Source organism: Cavia porcellus, unplaced genomic scaffold (assembly GCF_034190915.1).
Source record: "Cavia porcellus strain 051 isolate PalLab524CR breed Dunkin Hartley unplaced genomic scaffold, mCavPor4.1 scaffold_32, whole genome shotgun sequence".
In the NCBI taxonomy this organism is placed as follows: Eukaryota; Metazoa; Chordata; class Mammalia; order Rodentia; family Caviidae; genus Cavia; species Cavia porcellus.
Window position 1 is genome coordinate 16423538 of NW_026947515.1, and position 23881 is coordinate 16447418.

Sequence of the window (23881 nt, forward strand, 5' to 3'; positions counted from 1 at the left end):
GTCACTCATCCCTGAGCCACCCTCCTTCACAAGATAAATTCTGGGTGAGGCCTAGGATCAAAGCCTTTATCCTCATGTCCATGGGGATTGGAGTTAGGACTCCTTGGATGTCCTTAATTTAGAACATGTCTTGGTGTCTTTACTCTCGCCATGGGTTGCATTGGTGGTATTAGATTGGAATTAACTTGCTGGGATTCCAATAACGTCTCAAGAGAGATTACAAATAAAACTTTTTTAGGTTGTGAGGAAAACTAGGAAAATTACACTTGGATGACTGAACTCAGTATATGGGGTCACAACAGAAGTTGCATAAACATAGGTTCCTTTCCACTACTGAGGGGTTTTAAACATCCCCAAGGTCTGTGTTGGCAGAGGACGGTCCTGGAATCACAGTAGGTGTAAAGGGCTGCATTAGGGTCGCTTGCCCAGTTGCACCCAAGGGATTGAGAAGAACTCATCTGGGAATAGGCCTTTGGCAGCAAGCATCTATCTGAAAAATTAGAACCAAATTTCGTTTTCGTTAGATCCCTAAAACTAGAAAGTTGCGTTTAAATGGTGGTTTGGATCCCTGCGTGAGTAACCTAGCAAGATTCAAAAGCCTGGAGATGTAGCTCACTGCATGGTCCTGAACAGAATGAGTGGTTATTTGGAGAACAGTATTTTCAGTTTGGAAGTAAGAACAGCAGCTACAGTGCTTTTGCAAAGTTCTGTAGTATACAGCCCGATAAGAATCGGCAGCTGGAGGGCGGTGGGTAGGAGGATGGCGCAAGGTTTGGTCGGCCAACTGTGAATCTTAAAAACAAGCAAACAAAAAAATGCCATCGATAACGGCGTGGGCCCACCATGATCTACCACGATCCACCGTAGCTGCCGCTATAAATCAGCGGTGGAAGCTGCCAGGACGCAGTCACCCGCTTCCGGGGCGGAGCCAGCTGAGCGCGCACTCTCTTCCGTCGCGCCTGCGCCGTGAACTCTTGTCGGCGCTAAGGTTGTGGTGGTTTTTTGGACTAGGTATGATGCGTTTTTGCTGCTGAAAGAGATGCGCTCTGGTGCAGCAGTCAGGGCTTGTCACAAAGTCTGCAGGCGTCTGTTGTCTGGGTTTGAGGGTCGAGTAGATGGAGGACAGCCTGAGCGGTTGACGGAAAGGAGTAAGTCCCTCGGAGGACACCTGACGCCCCACACGGAGCATCCCCCGGAGAGCGAGCAGATAGAAATCCCGGAGTCCGCAGAGGGCGGCGAGGCGTTGTTAGAGGTCTGTCAGAGAAGGCATTTTCTTAACGGAACGAAACACGTTAGCCGAGATTCTCTTCTGCGGGGGTGCCACCACGGCTTTGGACCTCTAGGCGTAGAGTTGCGGAAGAACCTGGCCGCAGAATGGTGGTCCTCCGTGGTCGTGTGCAGAGAGCAGGTCTTCCCGGTGGACGCCCTGCACCACGACCCACGACCCTCGCTTCTGGGGGACGGGGCCTTCAGGTTAGTTTCTGCAGAAGCCCTACGCGAGATCTTGCAAGACAAAGAGCTGAGTAAAGAGCGGCTAGTAGCATTTCTTGAGAACTTACTAAAAACTTCTGGGAAACTACGGGAGACTCTTCTTCATGGTATGATTCTTCGCAGTTTCATGCTTCAAAACAGGTTTGGGGTGGAAAGCAGATTCGCCAAGTTTGGGGATTGCAACTGGCCCTCCTTAAATCCCAAGCAAAGGAAGTTGCGCGTTTCTCTTTTGTTTGTTTGTTTGTTCTGGTACCAGGGATCAAACTCACAACCTCACACTTGCCAGGGAGGCGCTTATACCACTGACCTAAAAATCCCCTGCCCGTTTCGCATTTGAAGTCGTGTTTTTTTTTAACGAAAAAAGGATAAAAACAATGATACAGAGTCTCAAAAAAAATTAGTTAATATATTGCGTATTATCTTCAAAGTAGTTGTTCAGATTACAAGACATAGGCGTGAAAAAAATGATCAGTCGAACAATGAAAATACAAACTTTTTGATGAACAGATTAGTTATCTATCTTGCATATATATAGATAATCTTTTCTTCTTTTTTTCCTTTCTTCTATCCCAGTTCTTTTTGAGCAGTTTGTTTGCCTTTCATTTTTACAATATCTATTGTACTTTTTTTTTTGTACCACGAATCAGACTCACAACCTCATGCTTGTTAGGTAGGCACTGTGCCACTGAGCGGATCTTGTTTACTCTTTCAGTTTTTTATGCTATGGAGACAATATGTTATTTACACATGCAAGACTGATTCACTTGACTTATGAATATGGTTGCAAGTTGCATCCATTTCCCTATAAAAGCCTCAAGTTTATCTTTCCTTATAACTGAGTAATAAAGTTGTTTCTTAATTATACCTGTCTGCCATGTCTGTGTAGCAGCCAGGGATGCTTGGTCTCATACATGTTTAAAAATACATATATATATATCTTTTTTATCCATTTTGTGGTTGATGGGCATTTGGGCTGTTTCCAAGATCTAAGTATTACAAATTGTGCCGCTGTACACACGTATGCACATGTATCACTGTGGTATGATGTTTTTGATTCTTCTGGGAAAATACCCAGAAGGGGAATAGCTGGAACCTCCAATTATAGTTTTTTAAGGAATCTTCACACTGATTTCCACAGTGGTTGCACCAGTCAACACTCCAACAGTGGAGAAATGTTCCCGTTTCCCCACAGCCTTACCAGCATTTGTTATTGGTTGATTTCTTGATAGCCATTCTTTGTAAAGTGAAAAGGAATCTCAGTGTTGTTTTAATTTGCATTTCTCCAATGACCAGTGAAACTGAACTTTTTTTATATGTTCACTTGCCATTTGTATTTCATCTGAGAAGTGCATATTCATCTCAGATGCCCATTTTTGGATTAAGTTTCTGAATTCTTTATATGTTCTAGATATAAGTCCTTTGTCTGAGGGACAGTTGGCTAACATTTTTTCCTACTGTACAGGTTTTCTTTTCACATCATAGGTGATTTCTTTGGATGTACAAAAACCTTTTAATAGATGAAATCTCAGTTGTTGACTCTTTGAAGTATTCCTTATGCAGTTTGCATTTTGCCTACCCCTGTGTCTTGAAGATTTCTACCTACCTTGTCTTCCAGGGTATTTAGTGTTTCTGTTTTAATATTTAGATCTTTGATCCATTTTGACTTTAGTTTAGTGCATGGTGTTAGATGTGGGTCTAGTTTTAGTTTTCAGCATGTGGAAAGCCAGTTTTTCCAGCACCATTTATTAAAAAGATTATCTTTCTTCCCCTGAGCATGTTTGTGCCCTTCATCAAAGATAAGGCAGCTGAGTGTCTTTGTCGATGTGTCTGCATTTTGTAATCTATTCCATTGATCCTCAGGTCTGTTTTTATGCCCCTACCATGCTGATTTCATCACAGTATCTTTGTAGTATAATTTCAAGTCAGGAGTTGTAATGCCTCCTGCCTTGCCTTTGTAGCCCAGCATTGCCTTTACTATTCTATTCTCTTCTGTTTCCAAATAAATTTTAGGGATGTTTTCTCTACATCTGTGAGGTATGCTGATGATATTTTGATTAGAATTGCATTAAATCTGTATAACAGTTTTGGGAGTATGGCCATTTTCACAGTGTTGGTTCTTCCTATCCAAGAGCAAGGGATATCTTTCCATTTTCTGATATCATACCCTCTTCAATCTTCTTTTTCAGACTACTATAGTTTTCAGTATATAGATCTTTTACATCCTTTGTTAGATTGATTCCTAAGTATCTCTTTTTTTGGATGGTATTTTGAAAGATGTTATTTCCGTAATTTCTCTCTCAGTGAGTTTGTTGTTTGTGTACAGGAATGCTGTCGATTTTTTTTAATGCTGATTTATTTTTTTGTCTTTTTCCTTTTTGTTGGTACCAGGGATCGAACTCACGACTGCCTGCTTGCAAGGCAGGCGCTTATGCCGCTGAGCTAAATCCCCAGCCCCTATGCTGTTGATTTTTGATTGTTGACTTTGTATCCAACTATGCTACTGAATTTGTGAAGTGGGTTTTTGTGTGTGTGTGTGTGTGTGTGTGTGTGTGTGTGTGGTCAGTTTTTTAACAGCACTCATCTTTTTTTTAATTTTAATTTTTTATTAGTGCATATTTGTTCTACAAGTTAATGGGTTTCATTTTTGCAATTCATACATTACATAATATTCTTTAATCATTTTCATAGCCTTCTTGCCCTGCCCTCCTTCCTAGTTTCACTTATTTGATTGTTTTGTCTTGTTTCCTGACAGGATCCTGCTCTGTTGTTTAGCAGGCCTTGAAATCAGGAAATAGCTGAAGCCGGCTTCAAACTTGCTGTAATCCTCCTGACTCAGCCTCCCACGTGCACCACCACACACCCAGCTTAGTTCACATTTTTGACAGGTTTAATGCATATAGCATAATTTGATCACATCCATCTCCTCATCAACCCACCCTTACACCACCCCCTTCTTCCTGTCCTCTTATCTAATAATGATCCCCATTCTACTTTCTTGTTGTCTTTTAGACTTGCACATAGGAAGAATATGAGACATTTGTTTTTTTTGTTTTTTTTTAAAGTGTATGGAGCCATCGCACAAAAAATCTGATAACTCTATAGACTCTGTCAGCAGGAACCATGTTTTGATGTGACTATCTGTGGTTACACTGTACAACTGACAAATGTAATCATTACCAGGAACAGTCACAGAAGACATTTGTTTTTCTGAGTTTGGCTTATTTTGCTGTATGTGATGATCTTAACAGCTATCTTTTTCTCTGAAAATGGCAGTTTCATTATCTATGGCTGAATAATATCCATTGTGTGTAGGTATATACATTTTCTTTTTGAATTCATCTCTCTATGGGCACCTGGGGTAGTGCATATTCAGTTATTATGAATGGTGCCACGTAAACATGGGTATGCAGGTGTCCCTGTGGTGTGCTGACTTTAATTCCTTTGAGTATATACCAAGATGTGCTATAACTGGATCACGTGGTAGCTTGGTTTTTAGTTGTGTTTTTTGTTTGTTTGTTTGGTTCAGTTTGGCTTTTTGAGAAAGGGCCTCAGTGTTCAGGCTGACCTGGAACTCACTGTGTGTCCTTGACCGGTCTCACCACAGTAGTCCTCCCAAGTCCTAGAATTACAGGCATACACCAGCACATCCAGCTGTGTTTTTAGTTTTATAAGGAACCTCCATAATGATTGCCATTATGTAGCTGTGCAGATTTACATTCCCCCACCAGTGTAGAAGAGCTCCCTCATTCCTTGCCAACATTAATTGTTTTTTGTATTCTTGATGATAGCCACTCTGACTGGGGTGAGATAGACTCTCAGTATAGTTTTGATTTGCATATCCCTAATGGCTAAAGATGCTGACCATTTTTGTGTATACAGGTATTGACTGTTTATACTTCTCTTAAGTTCTGTTCAATGCATTGATTGGGCTATCTGAGTTTCTGGTGTTGTGTTTCTTAAGTTCGTTATATACTCTAGATATTAATCCTATATCAAAAGAGTAGCTTCAGTAGAAGATTTTCTCCTATGTTTTGGGCTCTTTGTTCACTGTTTACCTTGCTGTGCAGAAACTTTTTAATTTGATGTAGTCCCATTTGCTGATTCTTGCTAGTATTTCCTGTACTGGTGGAGTCCTACTGAGGAACTGTGCCTATGCCTGTGACTGTGTTTCCCCGATATATTCTTCAGGCAGCTTCAAAGTCTTAGGTTGTTTATACCTAGGCTTTTGATCCATTTTGAATTTATTTTGTACAGGAAGAGAGATAAGGCTATAGTTTCAGTCTTCTGCAAATGGATATCCATGTCAAGTTTTTCAGCGCCATTTGCTTGGTTTGGTTTGATTTGGTTTGGTTTTTAGTTCCAGCTGTCCTTGAACTCACTGTGTGACCTTGGCTGGCCTCAAACTCAGTGATCCTCCTGCCTCAACTTCCTGAGTGGTAGGATTACAGGCATGAGCCACCACACCAGACTGTATAGTTCAGAAGGGCCTGGAATTCACTCCTGCCTCAGCCTCCTAAGTGCTTGGATTACAGATATGCACCCGACGCCCAACACCATTTGTTATTTTTGGCTTCCTTGTCCAGAATGAGATGGCTGTAATTTGCATGGATTTGTATAGGATCATATCATCTGTAAACAAAGATAATTTGTCTTCCTTTCCTATTTGTGTCCCTTTTATTCCTTTCTGATTCCTATTTGCTCTAGCTAGAAGTTTCAAGGACTACATTGAATATAGTGAGACTGGACAGCCTTTTCTTTTGGTGGGGTGGGGAGGTAGGTACCAGGATTTGAACTCAGGAACTCGATATTTGCTAGGCAGATATTATGCTGCCAAGCTAAATCTGTGGCTCTGGACATCTTTTTTTTGTTCCTGAAACACTGCTCATCTTGGAAAACTTCCGTCCTTACCAGTTTCATACTATGGAATAGTTTTAAATACTCTAAATATCCATGATTGTGAAAATTGGTAACTATAGTATTCTTCTAAACATTTCCTTAATAAAATAAAACAAACTAAAACAAGCTGGTGGTAAGTGTAATAATTTTGTAGTACTTTATTTCATTATGGCTTTACTGTGGAGGTACTGAATTACTGCTCATTTATCATGTCCTCACGCAAATCAGTCCTCTCCAGTCTCCGTTAGATGAAATCTAACATTATGTGATTTGCAGACTTAGGAAATTAGACTTAGTTTTCTTAGACATCCACTCATTGAAGCATCTGTTTTATGTGCCAGATGTTTTCTTGCCTTTAGGAAAGTTACATCCACTTACTTGCCAAGTCCTTTGACTTTGGTATGTTTAACTTAGAGTTACCCAATTTGCTTCTTTTTTCTTTTCCTAGTGCCTATCCGGTATCTGAACATTTTGACAGCTTCTGTTTCTGAATAGCTTTAAAAACATTTTAAAAAAATTTTTTTAGCCATTCTGTTTCCAGATGTAGCTCCTGCCGTATTCTCTTTCTTTCTTCTGTCTGTGACTAATTACACTTTAGGTCTTTTCTTTGTTTTGTCATCAACTTACTTGACTACATTAATCATGTTTTAAAGGCCATGCCTAATAACTCATGTATATCTGTTTCTAGTAGCTATCTTCCTCTGGACTTTTGGTCATTTGGGCTTTTCTTCTGACATGCTAGATAATTTATGTATAAAATATGAAGCTTTTGCTTCAATTTGTATGTCCAACTTGTAGACCACACGTTGGATATACCTACTGTCTTAGTTACTTTTTACTCGTTGCTGAGACGAAATACCCAAGTTGGGAAAGGAAAGGTTTATTTCTTACAGTTTTGGAGGTTTCAGTCCACACTCAGTTGGCTCCAAGGCAGGCGGGCATGGCTGGGCCACAGTTCATGGCAGCTGCAAACAGCAAGCAGGAACCAGCAAAGAGCAAGACACACCTTCTTCCTGCCATTACATCACATCCTGGCTCCACCCCTTTGTGGGTGGAGCACTGACACCATGAATCCAAGCACTAGACAATGAGCCAATCACAAATGCACAATGTAAACTCATGAGGCCTGGGGGACGCAGACATAAACCATGACACCTACTTTTTAATTTTTTTTTGAAATGGGAATCGAACTCGGGAACTTGTACTTGCCAGGCAGGTGTTGTGCTGCTGAGCTTTATGTCCAGTCCACTACACCTCATTTTTAAAGTAGTGATTTCTTCTTTCTAGGACTTTTCTTCATGCAGGCAGCTATATTGGGGGCATATTTCCTTCACAGTGAGGGCTACGTTGGTTAGAGGCTTCATTCTTTCCACTTCCCCTCTGTCTTCCTTAAGAATCACCTTCTAAGTGTCCCAGTGAAAACCTAGGGTACTTACCAGGGCCACTTCTCTGGGTGGGCCAGGTAGTACACTCTTTGTAAATCTTAGTCTCGGGGTACAACAGGAGGCTGTGCTCAGTTCTCAGCGTCTCAGCTCTTCCACTTGAGAATTTGGAAATTGTCACTGATGTTGAGTTCACCTTTCTTCTTTCCCTATGCTCTAGATAGTGGACCCTCAAGTTTCTTGCTGCCTGAGAACCTCTTCTTTCTTACGCAGATATTTAGATTTTTCTTATTATTGACAGCCTAGTATACTAAATCAGAGAGCACAATGCCACCATCTGTTGGGATGTAGTCTAACTGCGTGAAAGACAACAGACACTTAGCAGGGAACAGCAGGGAATTGAGACAGGGTCTTACTATGTAGTTTAGCCTGGCCTTTTAACTCAGTTGTGTAGTCAGGATCTCATGGTGATCCTCCTGCTTCAGCCTACCATGTGGTAGGATGACAGACATGTGCCACCATCTTCGGCTCAACAGAGACATTTTGAACTTTTCTTTGTTCTCAGTAGGAATGTTGGAATTATAATTGAAAGAGTTTTGGCCCAGACAGAACACTAGCCGGTGAAGCCTTAGAGGCGGAACCAAGAAGTTCCTATCTCCCCCACCCCTAGGAATTTACCTATGGCGCCAAAGACCAATGGGCTACCCGTGCATCCCTGATGCCTCCCCTTAGGTTCCACCCCAAACCGAGGTTACTTATATATCCCCTCCATGCCATGTATCCGCCAGAGAGAAAGCCGTACTTCAGTGGTTCGGGGTGGTTTGGTTTTCTCTCTCCAAGTTCTTAGAATAAAGGCCTCTTTTGTTTTATACTTCTCATCTTTTGGATGTAATCTTATCAATAATTTTGAACCTGTTTTATGTATATTGTAGGAACAATAGGCTAACCTTATTAGAACCAGGGTTTTCACTGTAAAAGAGATTTTAAAAATATAAAAGGAAAGGATAAGTTAATGCCAAATGTGACTAGTAATACCAGTATGAATTGATTTTTTTTTTTTTTTTGGGTCTTTTTTTGAGACAGGGTCTCACTATGCAGTTCAGACTGGCCTTAAGCTCACTTTGTAGCCCAAACTGGTTTTGAACTCGCAAAGATCCTCCTCGCTTGACCTCCTGTGCTGGGATTACAGGCATACACCACCACGCTCAGCTGAGTTTTTGTTTTTGTTTTTTTTACAGGGGGATCAAACTCATGACCTCTCACTTAGATGCTGAGCTAAACCTCCAGTCCTTGGATTTATGATTTTAAAAAATACATATTTCCTACCTATCTCCAGTGAAAGGGCATAGAGGTATTGACATTCAATAACAGTGAGCATACCTATGTCCCAGAACTTGCTTCTTAAAATGAACCATTGCTTGGATGTCTTAGTTACTTTTCTCATTATTGAGAGGAGGAGGAGGAGTTTATTGTAGCTCACAGTTTGTAGCTGGATGGCTCTAAGGCAGAGTGCCTTGGCAGAACAGCACAGCGGAGGAGAAACTGTTCACTGGCAGGCAGGAAGTAGCAAACAGCAGCTGTCCTCTCTCTGTCCCTTATCAGGCTACACGCCCTTAAGGTAAGTAGCAGCCACACCCAGGGAGGGCCTTCCCATTACCCACACCCAGAACTAGGCCAAAGGAATCAACAGATTAATCTAGTAAAAGCAACACCCCCTGCTCCTAGCATTATACACTTAACCCCAGGGTCACACACACCTAGACCCAGCCACCTCTGAAAAGCCCCACCCATGACCACGTGAGGCCTTAGGGGGACATCTGGACATAAGCTATACATTAGAGAAGTGCTATTTCCAGGGCCATGATAAGGAAAGCATAAGGTGAGTCAAACAATGTTGCTAGGAAGCAACGAATTGCTTGAGGACTAGTGAGTCATGTCAAACAGATGCTGGTTTGAAGAGTGCTGCCACTGGCTAAATTTGGCACAAACTGAGTATTAAAGTAAATATTGGGCCAGGGATATAGCTTCTGAGGCAGGAGGATCACCATGAGTTTGAGGCCAGTTTGGGCTACGTAGCAAGACCCTGAGTAAGATAAAATATTTTAAAAAACAAGTAATTGGGGCCAGAGATACAGCTCAACAGCACAAGTGCCTGCCTGGCAAGTGTGAGGTTGTGAGTTCGATCCCTGGTACCAAAACATAAATAATAGAGTCTGGAATAGTAGAGAAGAAGAAGCAGAGAAAACTTATGTTTTTATAGAAGCTGTGCAGTAAATACAGAAGAAAACAGATTCAGAAATTCATTGTTTTAGTTTATAACCTCAATACAATTGATTCAAGCAAGGATCATCAAAAATGAATTCTAAATCATTGGGTGAAAGATTATGAAAAGCAATATACTGATGAGTAGAAATTTACAAGGTTTAATCGAAATATATGGTAAATGTTTAAATTTTTAAAAGATTACAGTAAAAGACACATTGCCATTAGTCCCTTCAAAATGTTTCTCCTTGTCACTTTTCAAAGCAATTCTGAAAGTCCTCTTTTATGAGTGTCTTTACAGGAGTGATTAAAAATAACAGTGGTACTACCAGGTAAAAACAGACTGGTAAACATTATGGTTGGTCATCCATTTTATTCACCAGAGCTGGTACCCTGTGACTTCTGGGTCTTTCAGAGTCAAAATGAAAGGCAAACATTTTTTTTTTTTACTCTATTTTTTTTTTGTCTTTTTCCTTTTTATCGGTACCGGGGATCGAACCCACGACTGCCTGCTTGCAAGGCAGGCGCTTATGCCGCTGAGCTAAATCCCCAGCCCCAAGGCAAACATTTTTAATTGATTGAGAACATAAGTGCAACAGCAAAAACAGCATAACTACTTTTACTGCCTTAACCAAATGATCCATTTGATTTTGTCTATAATATAATGGTTCCTCTTACTATGATTTAGTAAGATACAGATATTCACAGTGTATTCCTGCTGTGAGTAATTAGTTCACATTGTAAGGTAAGTCCCACGTGTGAGATGATTTATCACTAGCCTGGACTTAAATCAAAACTCATTGTCACTGGAAGCAACGTTGAGGGGAAAGAGTCAGGGGAAATAATCTCAGTTATTGAAGAGATCTAATCAAAATGGGTATAAATTTTAATCAGAAAGAGAAAGGCAAAAAGTGGTATTTTGATTGACAGTTGGAAGCATTAAGTATCCTGTTAGATGACACAGTGGGATGGGGCTAACTTTATGGTACAGTGAAGGTAGACAGAGAATATTTTTGTTTTTAGGAGATGCACACTGAAGTGTGTGGGAGCCAACAGGAAAACATGGCAAATGTTGATAATTGATGAATTGTGGTGAAGGATATACAAGAGTCTTTTGTACTACTCTCTTGGCTTTCATATAGGTTTGAAAATCTTCAAACGAAAAAGAGGGGCTTAGGGATACAGCTCAGCAGCACAGCGCCTGCCTGGCAAGCATGAGGTCCTGAGTTCAGTTTCTGAACAGATAAAAAAAAAAAAAAGTTGTGGAGAAGCTACCTTAAATTATATGTAATTAAGATAACGTTACTAGTCATGGTACTTTACTGCTATGTTAACATTGTTAGGCTGTTGGTTTGTCCATCGGCTGACACAGATGGTTTTAGTTTGTGGAAGGGGTTTGACTGTGCTTGATGTGCCTTTTCACAGGTGCCCTGGAACACTATGTTAGTGGCCTGGACCTGGTAAACAAGAAGCTGCCTTATGGCCTTGCTCAGATAGGAGTGTGTTTTCATCCTGTTCCTGGCACCAATGAGCTCCCCAGTGGTGTTAAAAGGTATAAAATGTGGCAAACACCCTGGCTTTGTATTTACAGAGGTAACAACCAGACCTTTTAGCGTAGATTTTATAGCTTCAGATATGCTAACTGAAATGTTTCTGCTGTCTAAAGAATTGGTGAGAAGACGGAAGCCTCGTTGGTGTGGTTTACTTCTTCGAGGACCTCAAGCCAGTGGCTTGATTTCTGGTTGCATCATCGGCTGCTGTGGTGGAGAAAGGTAGCCTAATGAATTTAGTAGTTAACACACAAGTTTTCTTAATGTGTCCAAGGTAATGCTCTTGTATTATAAATGAAATCTGACTTGATACAGCTATGTCATATTTGTAAAGATACAGCTGTAGTAAATCAACAAATACAAGTTAAAAACGTCATAATGATTTTCATTGTTCCAAGCAACAGGCCTACTTTAGTGAAGACATTTGTTGTACCCAGATGCTTTTGTTCATAAGCCTTTATGTTCAAGGTAGAGTTCTTTTTTTTTTTTTTTTGTCTTTTTCGGTTTTTTTAATCGGTACCAGGGATCGAACTCACGACTGCCTGCTTGCAAGGCAGGCGCTTATGCCGCTGAGCTAAATCCCCAGCCCCCAAGGTAGAGTTCTAACCCCTCACCAGGCATTTTGGCTCATGCAAAGTTTGACCATTGCCCACTCTAACAACTTCAGATGTTGGTTCCTCCCTCCGTGAGCTCTCCATTTTAGTCAAAATGGTTGATTTAAAATCAAGCTTTAGTAAGTATATACTTATAAGAGCTAAAGTAAGCATTTTTGTACTGGTGTCCTATCTTTTTCCAAGTCTTTTTTTTTTTTTTTTTTTTTGTAGTACTGGGAATTAAACCCAAGGCCTTTGCACTGGTGAGTATTTCCAGACCAGTTTAAAAAATTTTTGAGACCCACTCTTGCTAAGTTGCCCAGGCTGGTGCCAAATTTGTTGTCTTCCTGCCTCAGCCTCCCTGAGTGCTGGGATTGCAGCCTTGTGCCACCACACTGCTTTCCAACTCTTAAAAAATCCCCAAACTCACAGGCTGGGGATTTAGCTCAGCAGCATAAGCGCCTGCCTTGCAAGCAGGTGGTCGTCAGTTCAAGCCCCAATACTGATAAAAAAAAAAAAAAAGAAAGAAAGATACCATGTTTACCCTATTTAGTTCATGATTAACTTCCCCTCTTATCAATGGCCACAAAAAGATTAGATGGCATCAATAGTTTTTTTAATAGTTTCTTAAGACAAAAACCAATATGTTTAATAGAATACTCATACATAATTAAATTTCACAGCTTTTATTTGACACTTGACTAGTTGCAATCAGTTGCTGGCTAAACAGTCTTAACAGCTTCAATTCTTAGAAATGATTACAAGATTTGAGGTAAGTTAGTGTTTATTTTAATGAGTTTTAAGACAAATTTTCTTTTCCAGTTTGCCATGAGTCCATCTAACTTCAGCAGTAGTGATTGTCAGGATGAAGAAGGACGAAAAGGGAACAGACTTTACTACAGTTTTCCCTGGGGAAAGGAGCCAATAGAAGTGATTTGGAATCTGGGTGACAAAGAACTCTTACACATGCATCCTGGAGATGTGTCTAAACTACACGTATGTTTTACTTTGAGCTTCTCTGTGTTGTTTATGTGTTCATGTCTGAACTAGTTCACAATAATTACAGGCATGGAGTCCTGTGACCCCGTAATACCTTGATATGTCTCTTTCAGGTGACACAGTACAGTCATCAAAGCCAGGAGATTAACAGTAATCCTCTTTTACTATTCGGTCCACAGTGCCCTTCAGATTTAACTGATTACCCAGTAATGCCCTTTGTAAGTCTGATACCCAATCAGTATCACATATTTCGTGCATCGTGATTTCATTACTCTCCGTCACGTGAACAGTTCCTACTCCTCCACGATCTTGATACCTGTGACAAGTGCAGGCTTGTTACTTTGTAGGACGTCTCTTGTCAAGGATTGGTTCTTCCTCCTTGTGCTTCTGTATTTTTCTAGGAACAATAGAGAAGCAGTTCCACCCTCATCCCAGTGCATCATTAGAAATTACAGGTATCAGTGCCTTCTTGAAAATGTTGACACTGATGTCTGTGCTTTGCTTTTCAAGTTTTGTTTTTGTACCAGAGATCAAACTCACAACCTTACATTTGCCAAGCAGGCGCTGATGCCACTGAGCTAAATCCCCTGCCCCAATACTGACTATTTGGTAACACAGTGTCTATTAGGCTTCTCTGATATAAAGCTGATTAAGACATCTTTTGTGGGCAGATACTTTAAAAGACTATGCACATAACCTCTTTGTCACCAGATTTTAATTTCCAGCTGGGGACTCCAGTGATGATTCTTGCCCAAATGAATTATTGCATTTGTGCTTTGTTTTGGTTTTTCAGTAATACTATCATTCCTTCTAGATTTATTGGTTAGCACTATGCTACCAGGTAGGGATTTCCCTTCTTCCCCATTTATTTTTTATGTTGCTATGGACTCTCAGATTTCTATTTTTTTCATAGGATTATAATCTGTTACTGTAATTATCTATTTTGATATTCAAATTGTCCTAAACTTGGCCAGTATCCTTTTCAATACGTTCTTTATTCTCTGTACTAGTAATTCAGTAATTTGTTTTACACACACATACATGTGCACAGAGGTAAATCGCCTAGCCCTTACCCTGACCTGCATCCCCAGCCTTCTTTTTTGAGGCAGGATCTTACTAATCACCCAGGCAGGTCTTGAACTTGCAGTCTACCTGCTTCAGCTCCTAGAGTGCAGGAATTACAGACCTACATCACCACCACTTCTTACTTTTTATAAGAATAAACGGTTAAAAGATCATTTAATATTTTCTTGACCTAGGCGTAGAGCCATCCATTTCTGCAAGGACCCTTGGTTCCTACTAAAGGAAACTTTATTCATACACTGCAGTTGGCTGTGAAGTGTACTCTTTTAACCAGCTAGTGCTGTTTCTAGGCCCTCTCACGGACACAACTATGAAATGCTATACATGTCTACAAATAGTTACACAGACTTTTATTTTGGTTGTGTTGATACTAGGCATTGAACCTACATGTGATAGGGTGTTACTTTGTAGTTCTAACTGGCCTTAAACTCACTATGTAGCCCAAAATGGCCTTTATCTTGCACTGATCCTCCTGCCTCAGCCTCTGAGCACTGAGATTACTGGTGTGTAACTGGCTTTTTTTTTTTTTTTTTTTTTTTTTGAGACAAGGTCTTGCTAAATTGCCCAGGCTGGGCTTGAATTTGTAGTCCCTCTGCCTCAGTTTCCCTGAGTACTGGCATTGCAAGTGTCAGCCACCATGCCTAGCTGCTTTTCATTTCTTGTATACAGCCAATGTCCCTGTCATGCTTTGGCAAAGATAGCCCCGATACACCAGTCGTCCTAGCCTCACACTGTGGATGGAGGCTTTTGGCCCAGGGGAAAGAAAGAAGAGAGGCCAGTTTGGAAACTTCCTCCTGGACATGGTGGTCCCTACAGCCTCCTTTTCCTAACTGTTCTCACTAGCCCACAGGAAAGGGGAAAGGCAGTTAGAACTCAGCCTTTCTCTCCCAGTCGCACCCGCCAAAAGTCTAGCCCTGGACTTCCCAGGCTGGAAGTACCTGCCCCCTGCTCAGAAGCTCAGAGCCGGCAAGGGGAACAACCAGAAGCACAACCAAGTTTTCAAAAATGTGAGCAAACGATATAATTCCTTGGAAGAAGGAACCTTGCCTAAAACTACATATTTGGAGAAGAGGATTAGTGCTCTGCGGCCCAAGTGGTTCCAGATTTGACTGTATTTGATTTTCATAGATGGAGGGTTTTTTTTTTAATAGATAAGTTTTAGTGTACTTTTTTGGGGGGTTTAGGAGGTGTTTGTTTGTTTTGGTTATTTGACATAGAGTCTCACTATGTAGTTCAGGCTGGCCTTGAGCTCACTTCGTAGCCTGGGCTGGTCTCAAACTCACAATGATCCTCCTGCCTCAGCCTCCTGAGCGCTGGGATTACAGGCATGAGCCACCACACTTTGAAAAATTTTTTTTGTTTTTGTTTTGGTACTGGGGCTCAAACTCAAGACTTGTACTTGGCAGGTAGGCTGTGAGCTAAATCTCCAGCCTTTAATGTACTGTTTTATGGCTAATGGTCTTCCACAAGCACTTGAAACTTGAAAATACTATAATAAGGAAAACAATAAATTGAATATTTCTTTTTTTTTTTGGTCTTTTTTCATTTTTATCGGTACCAGGGATCGAACTCACGACTGCCTGCTTACAAGGCAGGTGCTTATGCCGCTGAGCTAAACCCCCAGTCCCAATTGAATATTTCTTATCTTCAATGTTCGAGAGTAGAAATGTTTTGATTTTGGAATATTTGCATGCAAATAATGAGATGTCTTAGAGGGATAGGACCTGAGTAGAAACACAAATGTTTATTGGTGTTCAGTGTTCCTGTGTTTTGACTTCCACCCACCACATGAAGTCAGGGGTGGAATTTTCCACTTGGGTGTCATGTACATCTTTAAATCTTCAGATTTAGAAGATTTAGGTTTTTTTTTTTTAATTTTATTTAAGGAGAAAAAAAAAAAAACAGAAAAAGGGTAAAAGTTATACAAAATTTCAGAAAAAATAAACAGTAGGAATTCACTAGTTACTTACATATTGTCATTTTAGAAATAGTTGTTCAAGTTACAAAATTAAAACATATAGAGGGGACTTTCAAACAGTGAGACTACAAACAGTTTTGTTCAGTGATCCAACAAAACTCAGCAATATGATTATCTATCTTATACTCTTAAATATATATGCAGTTATGTCTTTTATAGAACTTTCAGATTTGGGGTTTTCAATTAGGAATGCTCAATTTATAGTTCATACACAGTGAATACAATGATTAACTTAAATATGAGCAAAAAAACCAAACGAATTTGTAATTTTATATCTGTTTGGCCAGACCTAAATGTGTAAACTTATTATTATTATTATTATTATTTTGTCTTTTTCATTTTTATCAGTACCGGGGATCGAACTCACAACTGCCTGCTTGCAAAGCAGGTACTTACGCCGCTGAGCTAAATCCCCAGCCCCTTAAATGTGTAAACTTAAGGAAGCTGTGTCAGTTAAGTGATGCTGTGTTGTGCTCTCTTTGTGAAGGGCCGCGATGGGCGGAGACCGGTGGTCCCTTCTGTCATCTCTGTAAGCGGGGACCTAGACCGAGGCATGCTGGCTTACCTCTACGATTCTTTCCAGCTCACAGAGAATTCTTTTACCAGAAAGAAAAATCTTCATAGAAAGGTGCTTTTGATATTTCGGAGATAAACTGGTGAATTAAACATCTGGCTGGGGTTTTTCCCATTTTTTATGTTAATTGTGCTTCCCTTCTTTCCATAATTGCCCTAGGTACTTAAACTTCACCCTTGTTTAGCCCCTATTAAAGTTGCTTTGGATGTGGGAAGAGGTCCAACTGTGGAGCTGAGACAGGTGGGTTAAAGGAGTTTAAACGTCATGATTTTAAGTGCATACTTAGAGTCTCAACACTTTTGGAGGCTGAGGCAAGAGGATCACAAGTTCAAGTACTGCCTGTGCAATTCCACAAGACCTTGTTCAAAATGAAAAATAAAAGCAACGGGAGCTGGCGTGGTGGTGCAGGCCTCGTCCCAGCACTCGGGAGGCTGAGGCAGGGGGATCACTGTGGGTCTGAGACCAGCCGGGACTACAAAGTGGCTCAAGGCCAGCCTGAATTGCTTAGTGAGACAGTCTCAAAAAGACAGGAAAAAAAAAAAAGGCAGCTGGGATGTAGCTCAGTCGTAGAGCACCTCTGGGTTTGATCCTCCATACCACCAAATAATAATAATTTTATATGTAATCATCACTAAGTAAACTTGGTAATTCTGATTAATCAGATTTTTAAAATAAATAATGGAACTATGGATAAGGGTTGTGTAATTAGAGACAAGTTAAAGTATAACATGTTAAGAAGCTGAATACAAGCCGGGCATGATGACTCACACCTGTAATCCCAGCACTAGGGAGGCTGAGGCAGGAGGATCATTGCAAGTTTGAGACCGGCCTGGGCTACAAAGTGAGCTCAAAGCCAGCCTCAACTGCATAGCGAGACCCTGTCTCAGAAAAGACAAAAAAAAAAAAAAAAAAAAAAAGCTGAATACAGTTCAGTGGATTTTGGTGTTAACAGTTATCTCCACTCCATTTCTTTTTTTTTTTTTTTTTGGTACCGGAGATCAAATTCACAACCTCACACTTACAGGTAGGTGCTGTGTCACTGAGCTATATCCCTGGCCCTCAGTTTCATTTGAATGTATTTACATAGTTTTACCATGAAAATGTTTGTTCAGATGCCTGGTGACTTTCCCCTTTCCCTTTTAACCTAAACTTTGATGTTTGTTTCAGCACTGGAGGTCAAACCCAGGGACTCCCCACCACTCGGCTACATCCTCACCCCACACACACCCTCCTTTTTGAAATAGTCTCATTACATTGCCGAGGTGAAGCAATTTTTACTTTTTTTTTTTTGAGACAGTCTCCTTGTGTGTTTAGGCTGGCCGGAACCTCACAGCAATCCTTTTACAATCCTTTTGCCTCGGCCTCCTACATGCTAGGTTCCAGGTGTGCACCTGAGAATTTTGTTGTCTAGTCAATCTGGTCTAATCATTATAAATTCTTGAGAAAAACCAGGGAGCTGGTTTCTGTAGCAGTTGTTGGGCCTGAGTAAGAACCCTGAAGGCTTGGAGTGCCCCAGCTCTCCCTGGCTCCTGGGAAGGCGGTGACAGCAGATTGAGCAGAGAGAAAACCGTGGCCCCGTGCCCCTGCACCCGGGGCTGCAGCTGGCTCCACCACACATTTGATCTAGCAGGTTTCAGAGTTGGAGAAGCAGTGCTGTAACTCAGTCACCGCCACCAAAGAAGGGACTTTGGGTAATATCCAGAGTCACTTCTGGTCATCACAAGGTGCAGAGGTGGGGTTGCCACAGGCATCTGATGGTGGCCAGGAGGGCTGCTGACTGACCTTCCAGGGTCCAGGGTCCACTCCGCTGAGCTGGAGTGGCTGCAGCGCAGGGCCCTCGTCTATTTGCTGTCTGGGACTGCAGAGGGAGCCGGGGCTACCTGTGCCAGGCAGGTGTTCTGACCGCCCCACAGCGGGGACACTGAATTCTGCTGTGATGTTGCTTTTTATTATTTATTTATTTATTTTTTATCGGTACCGGGGATTGAACTCACGACCGCCTGCTTGCAAGGCAGGTGCGTATGCCACTGAGCTAAACCTCCAGCCCCCTGATGTTGCTTTTTAAAAACTAAGTTTTCCTGTATCGTTTATGTATTACTATTTTTGTGTTTCCAGTCAGGCTTCTGTGTCCAGCAGTGCACTGAAACTAATGAGTTTTTCTCTGGAAAGACTGATTCTGTAGTTGGTTTCTCCAGAAAGATTTGCATAGTTGGTTTCTGGGATACTAAACAACAGTTGGAATTTTTCGTTTTGTTTTGTTTTGTTTTGTTTTTGAGGCAGAATCTTGCTGTGTATTCTAGGCTGGTCCTGAACTCACTATGTTGCCCAGACTGGCCTCAAATTCATAATGATCCCCCTGCCTCAGCCTCCAGAGTGCTGAGCTTATGGTGCTGTGGCCAACCCTGGCCTCTTACGTGTTTCTTTTCTGGCTCTTCCTCCCATTCCAGACATGGATGTGATAACCTGAGAGCTCACTTTTCATCTCTCACTTGAGTTTGGAGTTTCATATATATCTTTGAAGGCAGCTTTTTTTTTTTTTTTTTCTTTTTATCGGTACCGGGGATCGAACTCAGGACCACCTCCTTGCAAGGCAGGTGCTTATGCTGCTGAGCTAAATCCCCAGCCCCAGCTTTTTTTTTTTTTTTAACAATCTGTTTTGGATATTTTGTGTTTTGAACAATGATTATGACAGAATTTCTTATTTAGTATAAAAATATCTAGAAGATACTGAGTTTTCAGTGGTTAAGTTTAATTTATAAAGCATACAAGTATAAACTATAAACATTGGGCTGGGGATTTAGCTCAGTGGCATAAGCACCTGCCTTGCAAGGAGGCGGTCATGAGTTTGATCCCTGGTACCAATAAAAATAAAATAAAATAAACTATAAACATTAGTATTGCATAGCTAAAGGGATTTATGCTCATTTTAGAGACTGAAAAGGATGACTTGTAAACCAGGCCCGTGACACACACCTGTAATTCTAGCCACTTGGAAGCTTGAGGCAGGAGGATTGTGACTGGAGGCGGTGGGTCCCTGTCTCCATTTAAGGAAGCAAAATGGGCTGCTGGGGGGTCTGCCCCAGCTGGCCGGCCGGTACAAACAAGGGACTTGTGTTTTCACAGAAATAGGAAGCGGGGTACTATTGGGAGGTTTTTGTGTTTTTCTCCAGGTTTGTCAAGGGCTATTTAATGAATTACTAGAAAATGGAATCTCTGTGTGGCCTGGTTATTTGGAAACTGTGCAGTCCTCACTGGAGCAGCTTTATTCAAAGTAAGATAATTTATCTTTCTAGTCATTAAAAATTATTGTATTCACTGTTTGATTGTATATATCTCTTTAGTTTATGATAACAGAAATAAATCTCTTAAATATATATGAAATTCAAATTATTCTTCACTTTTCCTTTTACAGAGCCCTGTGCCCTTAATTAATTGTTATAGCACAAAATAATACCCAGCAGGTATATTTGAGTACATGCTATGTGCATTTCCAAGGCATAATGTCATGACGCAGCCCACGTTTATTCACCACTGAAGTTAGGTACAGAAGGTGCATTTGTTGAATCAGGACTGAAGGAACGTGACCCGAGTCCCGTTGAGCAGAGGTCTGCCGTGGAGGGCAGAGGACTTGCCTCAGTGAGTGGCATGGCCCTCTCCCTGACTGCTCTGGGCTGAAACTGGCTGCTTCCTACTGCTCATCCCTAACCTGGAAGTTCCATCTGAGATGCTCTAACATCTGAAACCCTCACGTGACAGGGTCTAGTCAACATACAGGTGCACAACAGTAGTAGATGAAACTCCCTTCGGGCAGTGTGTATAAGGTGTAGGTGAAAGGTAAGAGCCAGGTGTGGGGCGCACATCTATCCCAGCCCTGGGGAGCGGGGCGCAGAAGGACTGCTGCCAGTTCAAGGCCCGCCTGGCCTGTGTAGCGAGTTCAGGACAGTCTGGATTTTTTATTTGTTGAGACAGGGTCTGGCTCTGCAGTTCAGCGTATCTCTAAATTCATGCAAACCACTTTGCTTCTTGCAGACAGTAGCTAAGATAAGGTCACTAATATCTTTTGTCTGGATAATTGAAATAATCTTCTATTTGTCTCTGCCTGTAATCTTGCTTGTGTGCTGTCTCATCAATTTTTTTAAACAAAGTAATTGTTTATTTTTATTTTTCTAAAACCTTTTGTGTTGAACACATGCCTTCTGGGTAAAAGTCTGAAGCTTTTTATTTTGCTCTTCAGTTCTCTAGGAGCTTGTTAAAATATACTTTTCAGACAATGTCTACAGAAAAATAGTGTTTGTTTTGTTTGTTTTAGTACTGTGGATCAAACCCAGGGGCTCTCTCTACTGTTACATCCCCATTTTGTTTTGAGACAGTTTCTCTAAGTTCTCCTGCCTCAACCCCCTTAACTGCTGGGATTTGCAGGCATGAGCCACTACACTCAGCTAAAAAATATGTCTCTACATATAAAAATAAAGCATATATAAAATGAAGGGGTGGGACTTAAGCTTTCTAATCTTCACAGGGTCTAAAATCTTATCCTTTGATGTAATCAAGTTTTATTTGTTCTTTTTATTGTTTAGGTTTTGTTGTCTCAAGATATTTGTGTTGAAATATTTATTAAGCACCTACTATATCTTTTGTACTTTGACATGATAGTAGATGAACATGACAGGAAGCTTACAGTCTAGCAGGATTAAAAAGACAATAAAAACTAAACAGATAAAGCTGGGCATGGTGGCACACGTTTATAATCACAGCGCTCGGGTGGCTGAGGCAGGCCGACATTGAAGTTCAAGACCAGTCTGAGCTACAAAGTGCGCTCAAGGCCAGCCTGAACTGCATGATGAGACCCTATCTCAAAAAACAGACAAATAAAAAGCTAATCTAAAAAGAAGTGTTCTTACATTACAGTTTAGGTTCCAAAAGACTGACGCTGTTATGAGGTTCATAAGTAACAACACACTAAAGGGTAAAAGGCTTATTTATTTCTCAAGCTTAATTTCCGTTATGACTTTCTAGTTATGCACTGTTAGAAACTCCCCAGAAATTTCACTTTGAACGTAATTCAGAAGCAGAAGAGCTGAGTATCTCTGATCCAGTCCTGAAGCCCTGACATGGGGCTCATGGTGAAAGCGACAGACCCTGCGGCAGGGAAAGCTGGGAGTGCGGGTTCTGACACCTGCCGCTCGTGCTCACGTGCTTTTGTGAAACTCCTTTTCTCTTAGATATGATGAAATGAGCATCCTCTTCACCATTTTGATTACCGAAACTACTTTGGAGAACGGATTGATACAGCTGAGAAGTAGAGATACCACAATGAAGGAAATGATGCATATATCAAAGTTAAAAGACTTTTTAATCAAGTATATATCGTCAGCTAAGAATGTATAGGTTTTCATATTTATATAATAAACATTCTCCTTTGCTCATTTGTCACATGTTGATTTACTTTTGGGGGGGTTTTGGTTTTTTTTGCTTTGTCTTTTACCCTTAAGAAGTAGACATTTTTGGTACTTTCCTTGATTCATTTTTTTCATTATCCTTTTAATGTATTCCATTGTGTCAAGAGTATGTCAAACTACAAGAAACAAAAATCCTGCTTCACTGGATTAAGCGAGTTGGGGTTTGTTTTTCTTGTATAACACAAAATTCAAGGGAGAGACTGTCCCAAACGGTAGACTGTTTATTCTCCAGTTAGGGACCCAGGCACCTTATTTCTGTTGTACTATCTTTCTGTACATTCGATATCAAATCCAGAGATTTGGCTGGTTTATAATTCCCCTTTGAGGGAATGACAATGTTTCTTAAACAGTTGTATTCTGTATCAGGGGGCCTTAATGTTTGATTATTTCTTTTTTGGGGTTGCTGGCAACCATCAATACCTAGACTGATCAGTTTATTAAATTTGCAAAAATAGTGATATTCTAAAAAATAAAATAAAGTATAGTGATATTCTGTATCTGCTGTCTTCATTTGTTAGTGATAGTACTTCGACAAAGTAAAACTTCTTAGGGACCAGGGATTTAGCTCAGTGGTGTAAGCACCTGCCTGGCAAGCGCGAGGTCATGAGTTTGATCCCCAGTACCAAAATAAAAGATGCTGTCAAAGTCAAACTTCCCACCTCTTGTGTGCTTACCTAGAGGTACAAAAGGGATCCGTGCAGGGTCTGCTGCTTTGCTTTACAGCAGGGTTCCTGCTGATGCTCCTCGCATCCCATCTTTGGCTGATAGGAACCTCTCGGGCTCAGTCATTCTGACAACCTTCAGTGGTCTTTGATAGTACCCCTGCTGACTCCTGTCCCTGAAGAGATTGTATATTGCTGTGTTTCTCCATCGAAACCTGGTTCCTCTTGGAAGCCACACTGGATATGGGATGCTCACTGATCAAAAGTGGTCTCTGTAGGCTTTTTTAGGGTTCCAAGCTAGCAAATGCACAAGTGTGTGTGTGTTTCCCTTCTAAAAAAGTTAATCATAAGTTCACACTAATACTTTGAATTCAAATTCAGGATAACCTGGTTTTGGGTTTAATCGTTTTTGTTTCTGTTTTATAGTTAAAACCCAGTGCCTTATGCGTTGATGGACAAGCACTGTACCTCTGAGAATCACCTTCCACCATAATCACTTTTATTAAGATATAACTTATATGTAATAAATTTGCCTATTTTAAATGCACAAATTGATGTTTTTGTTTTGGGGTTTGGGGGGGGGGTTGTTTTGTTCTTGTTTTGTAATTCAGGTTGGCCTTGAACTCACTGTGTGTCCCGGCTGGCCTGGAACTCCTAGTGCTCCTCTTGCCTCAGCCTCCCAAGGGCTGGAACTATAGGCTGAGCCACCATGCCTGAAAAATTGATAAATTTTGACAGGTACATAACCGTTATGAAAATGACAGCATAGAAATTTTCCATCATCCCAAAATGTCCCTTCGTGCCTTTTCAGGACTGTTAGGTTTACCTGAGAGCTGCAAACCTAACTAGTTTTGACAGAATTTCTCTCCAACCCAACTGTTTGCATTTATGTGTGTACGTATGTGTTTGTATGTTTGTTTATTTTGGTTTTGTGAGACAGAATCTCTATGTA

General features: G+C 40.9%; 2 protein-coding genes and 1 non-coding gene across 6 annotated transcripts in view; 1 reads left to right on the forward strand and 2 right to left on the reverse strand.

The window, feature by feature from the left end:
- Positions 1 to 941: 941 nt before the first annotated feature.
- Positions 942 to 22762, forward strand: Polg2 (DNA polymerase gamma 2, accessory subunit). 3 transcript variants are annotated; one of them, XR_010045296.1, is made up of 9 exons: positions 942 to 1598; positions 11457 to 11583; positions 11698 to 11803; positions 12997 to 13170; positions 16722 to 16862; positions 16968 to 17048; positions 19979 to 20079; positions 20221 to 20642; positions 22031 to 22236. XR_010045296.1 is itself a non-coding variant. In XM_063242430.1 (8 exons), exons 1-8 carry the CDS (start codon positions 1040 to 1042, stop codon positions 22194 to 22196), a joined length of 1455 nt encoding a protein of 484 aa, XP_063098500.1. In that variant the 5' UTR covers positions 944 to 1039; the 3' UTR covers positions 22197 to 22762. The 3 variants fall into 3 exon arrangements, 2 of the variants coding, with proteins under 2 accessions (XP_063098501.1, XP_063098500.1); XM_063242430.1 differs by lacking the exon at positions 20221 to 20642 and having other exon boundaries at positions 944 to 1598; positions 22031 to 22762; XM_063242431.1 differs by lacking the exons at positions 16722 to 16862; positions 16968 to 17048; positions 20221 to 20642 and having other exon boundaries at positions 22031 to 22762.
- LOC111755668 (small Cajal body-specific RNA 14) lies at positions 4552 to 4681 on the reverse strand. Its single transcript, XR_002790221.1, has one exon. It is a non-coding gene; the product is annotated as a small Cajal body-specific RNA 14 (non-coding RNA).
- Positions 22763 to 22899: 137 nt separating the features above from the next.
- Positions 22900 to 23881, reverse strand: part of Milr1 (mast cell immunoglobulin like receptor 1) — a 30777-nt gene continuing 29795 nt past the window's right edge. For both annotated transcript variants that reach the window (XM_063242433.1, XM_063242432.1), the window contains one exon: positions 22900 to 23642. The gene's annotated coding sequence lies outside the window, so the exon portion shown is untranslated. The remainder of the gene's footprint in view (positions 23643 to 23881) is intronic.

Excerpts from the sequence above, each read along its gene's own strand:
- Polg2 (XM_063242430.1), top strand. The coding sequence starts at position 1,040 with ATGCGCTCTGGTGCAGCAGTCAGGGCTTGTCACAAAGTCTGCAGGCGT. Across the intron at positions 11,584-11,697 it reads CTCCCCAGTGGTGTTAAAAG|AATTGGTGAGAAGACGGAAG; the intron begins GTATAAAATGTG and ends TGCTGTCTAAAG. Across the intron at positions 16,863-16,967 it reads AGAAAAATCTTCATAGAAAG|GTACTTAAACTTCACCCTTG; the intron begins GTGCTTTTGATA and ends TAATTGCCCTAG.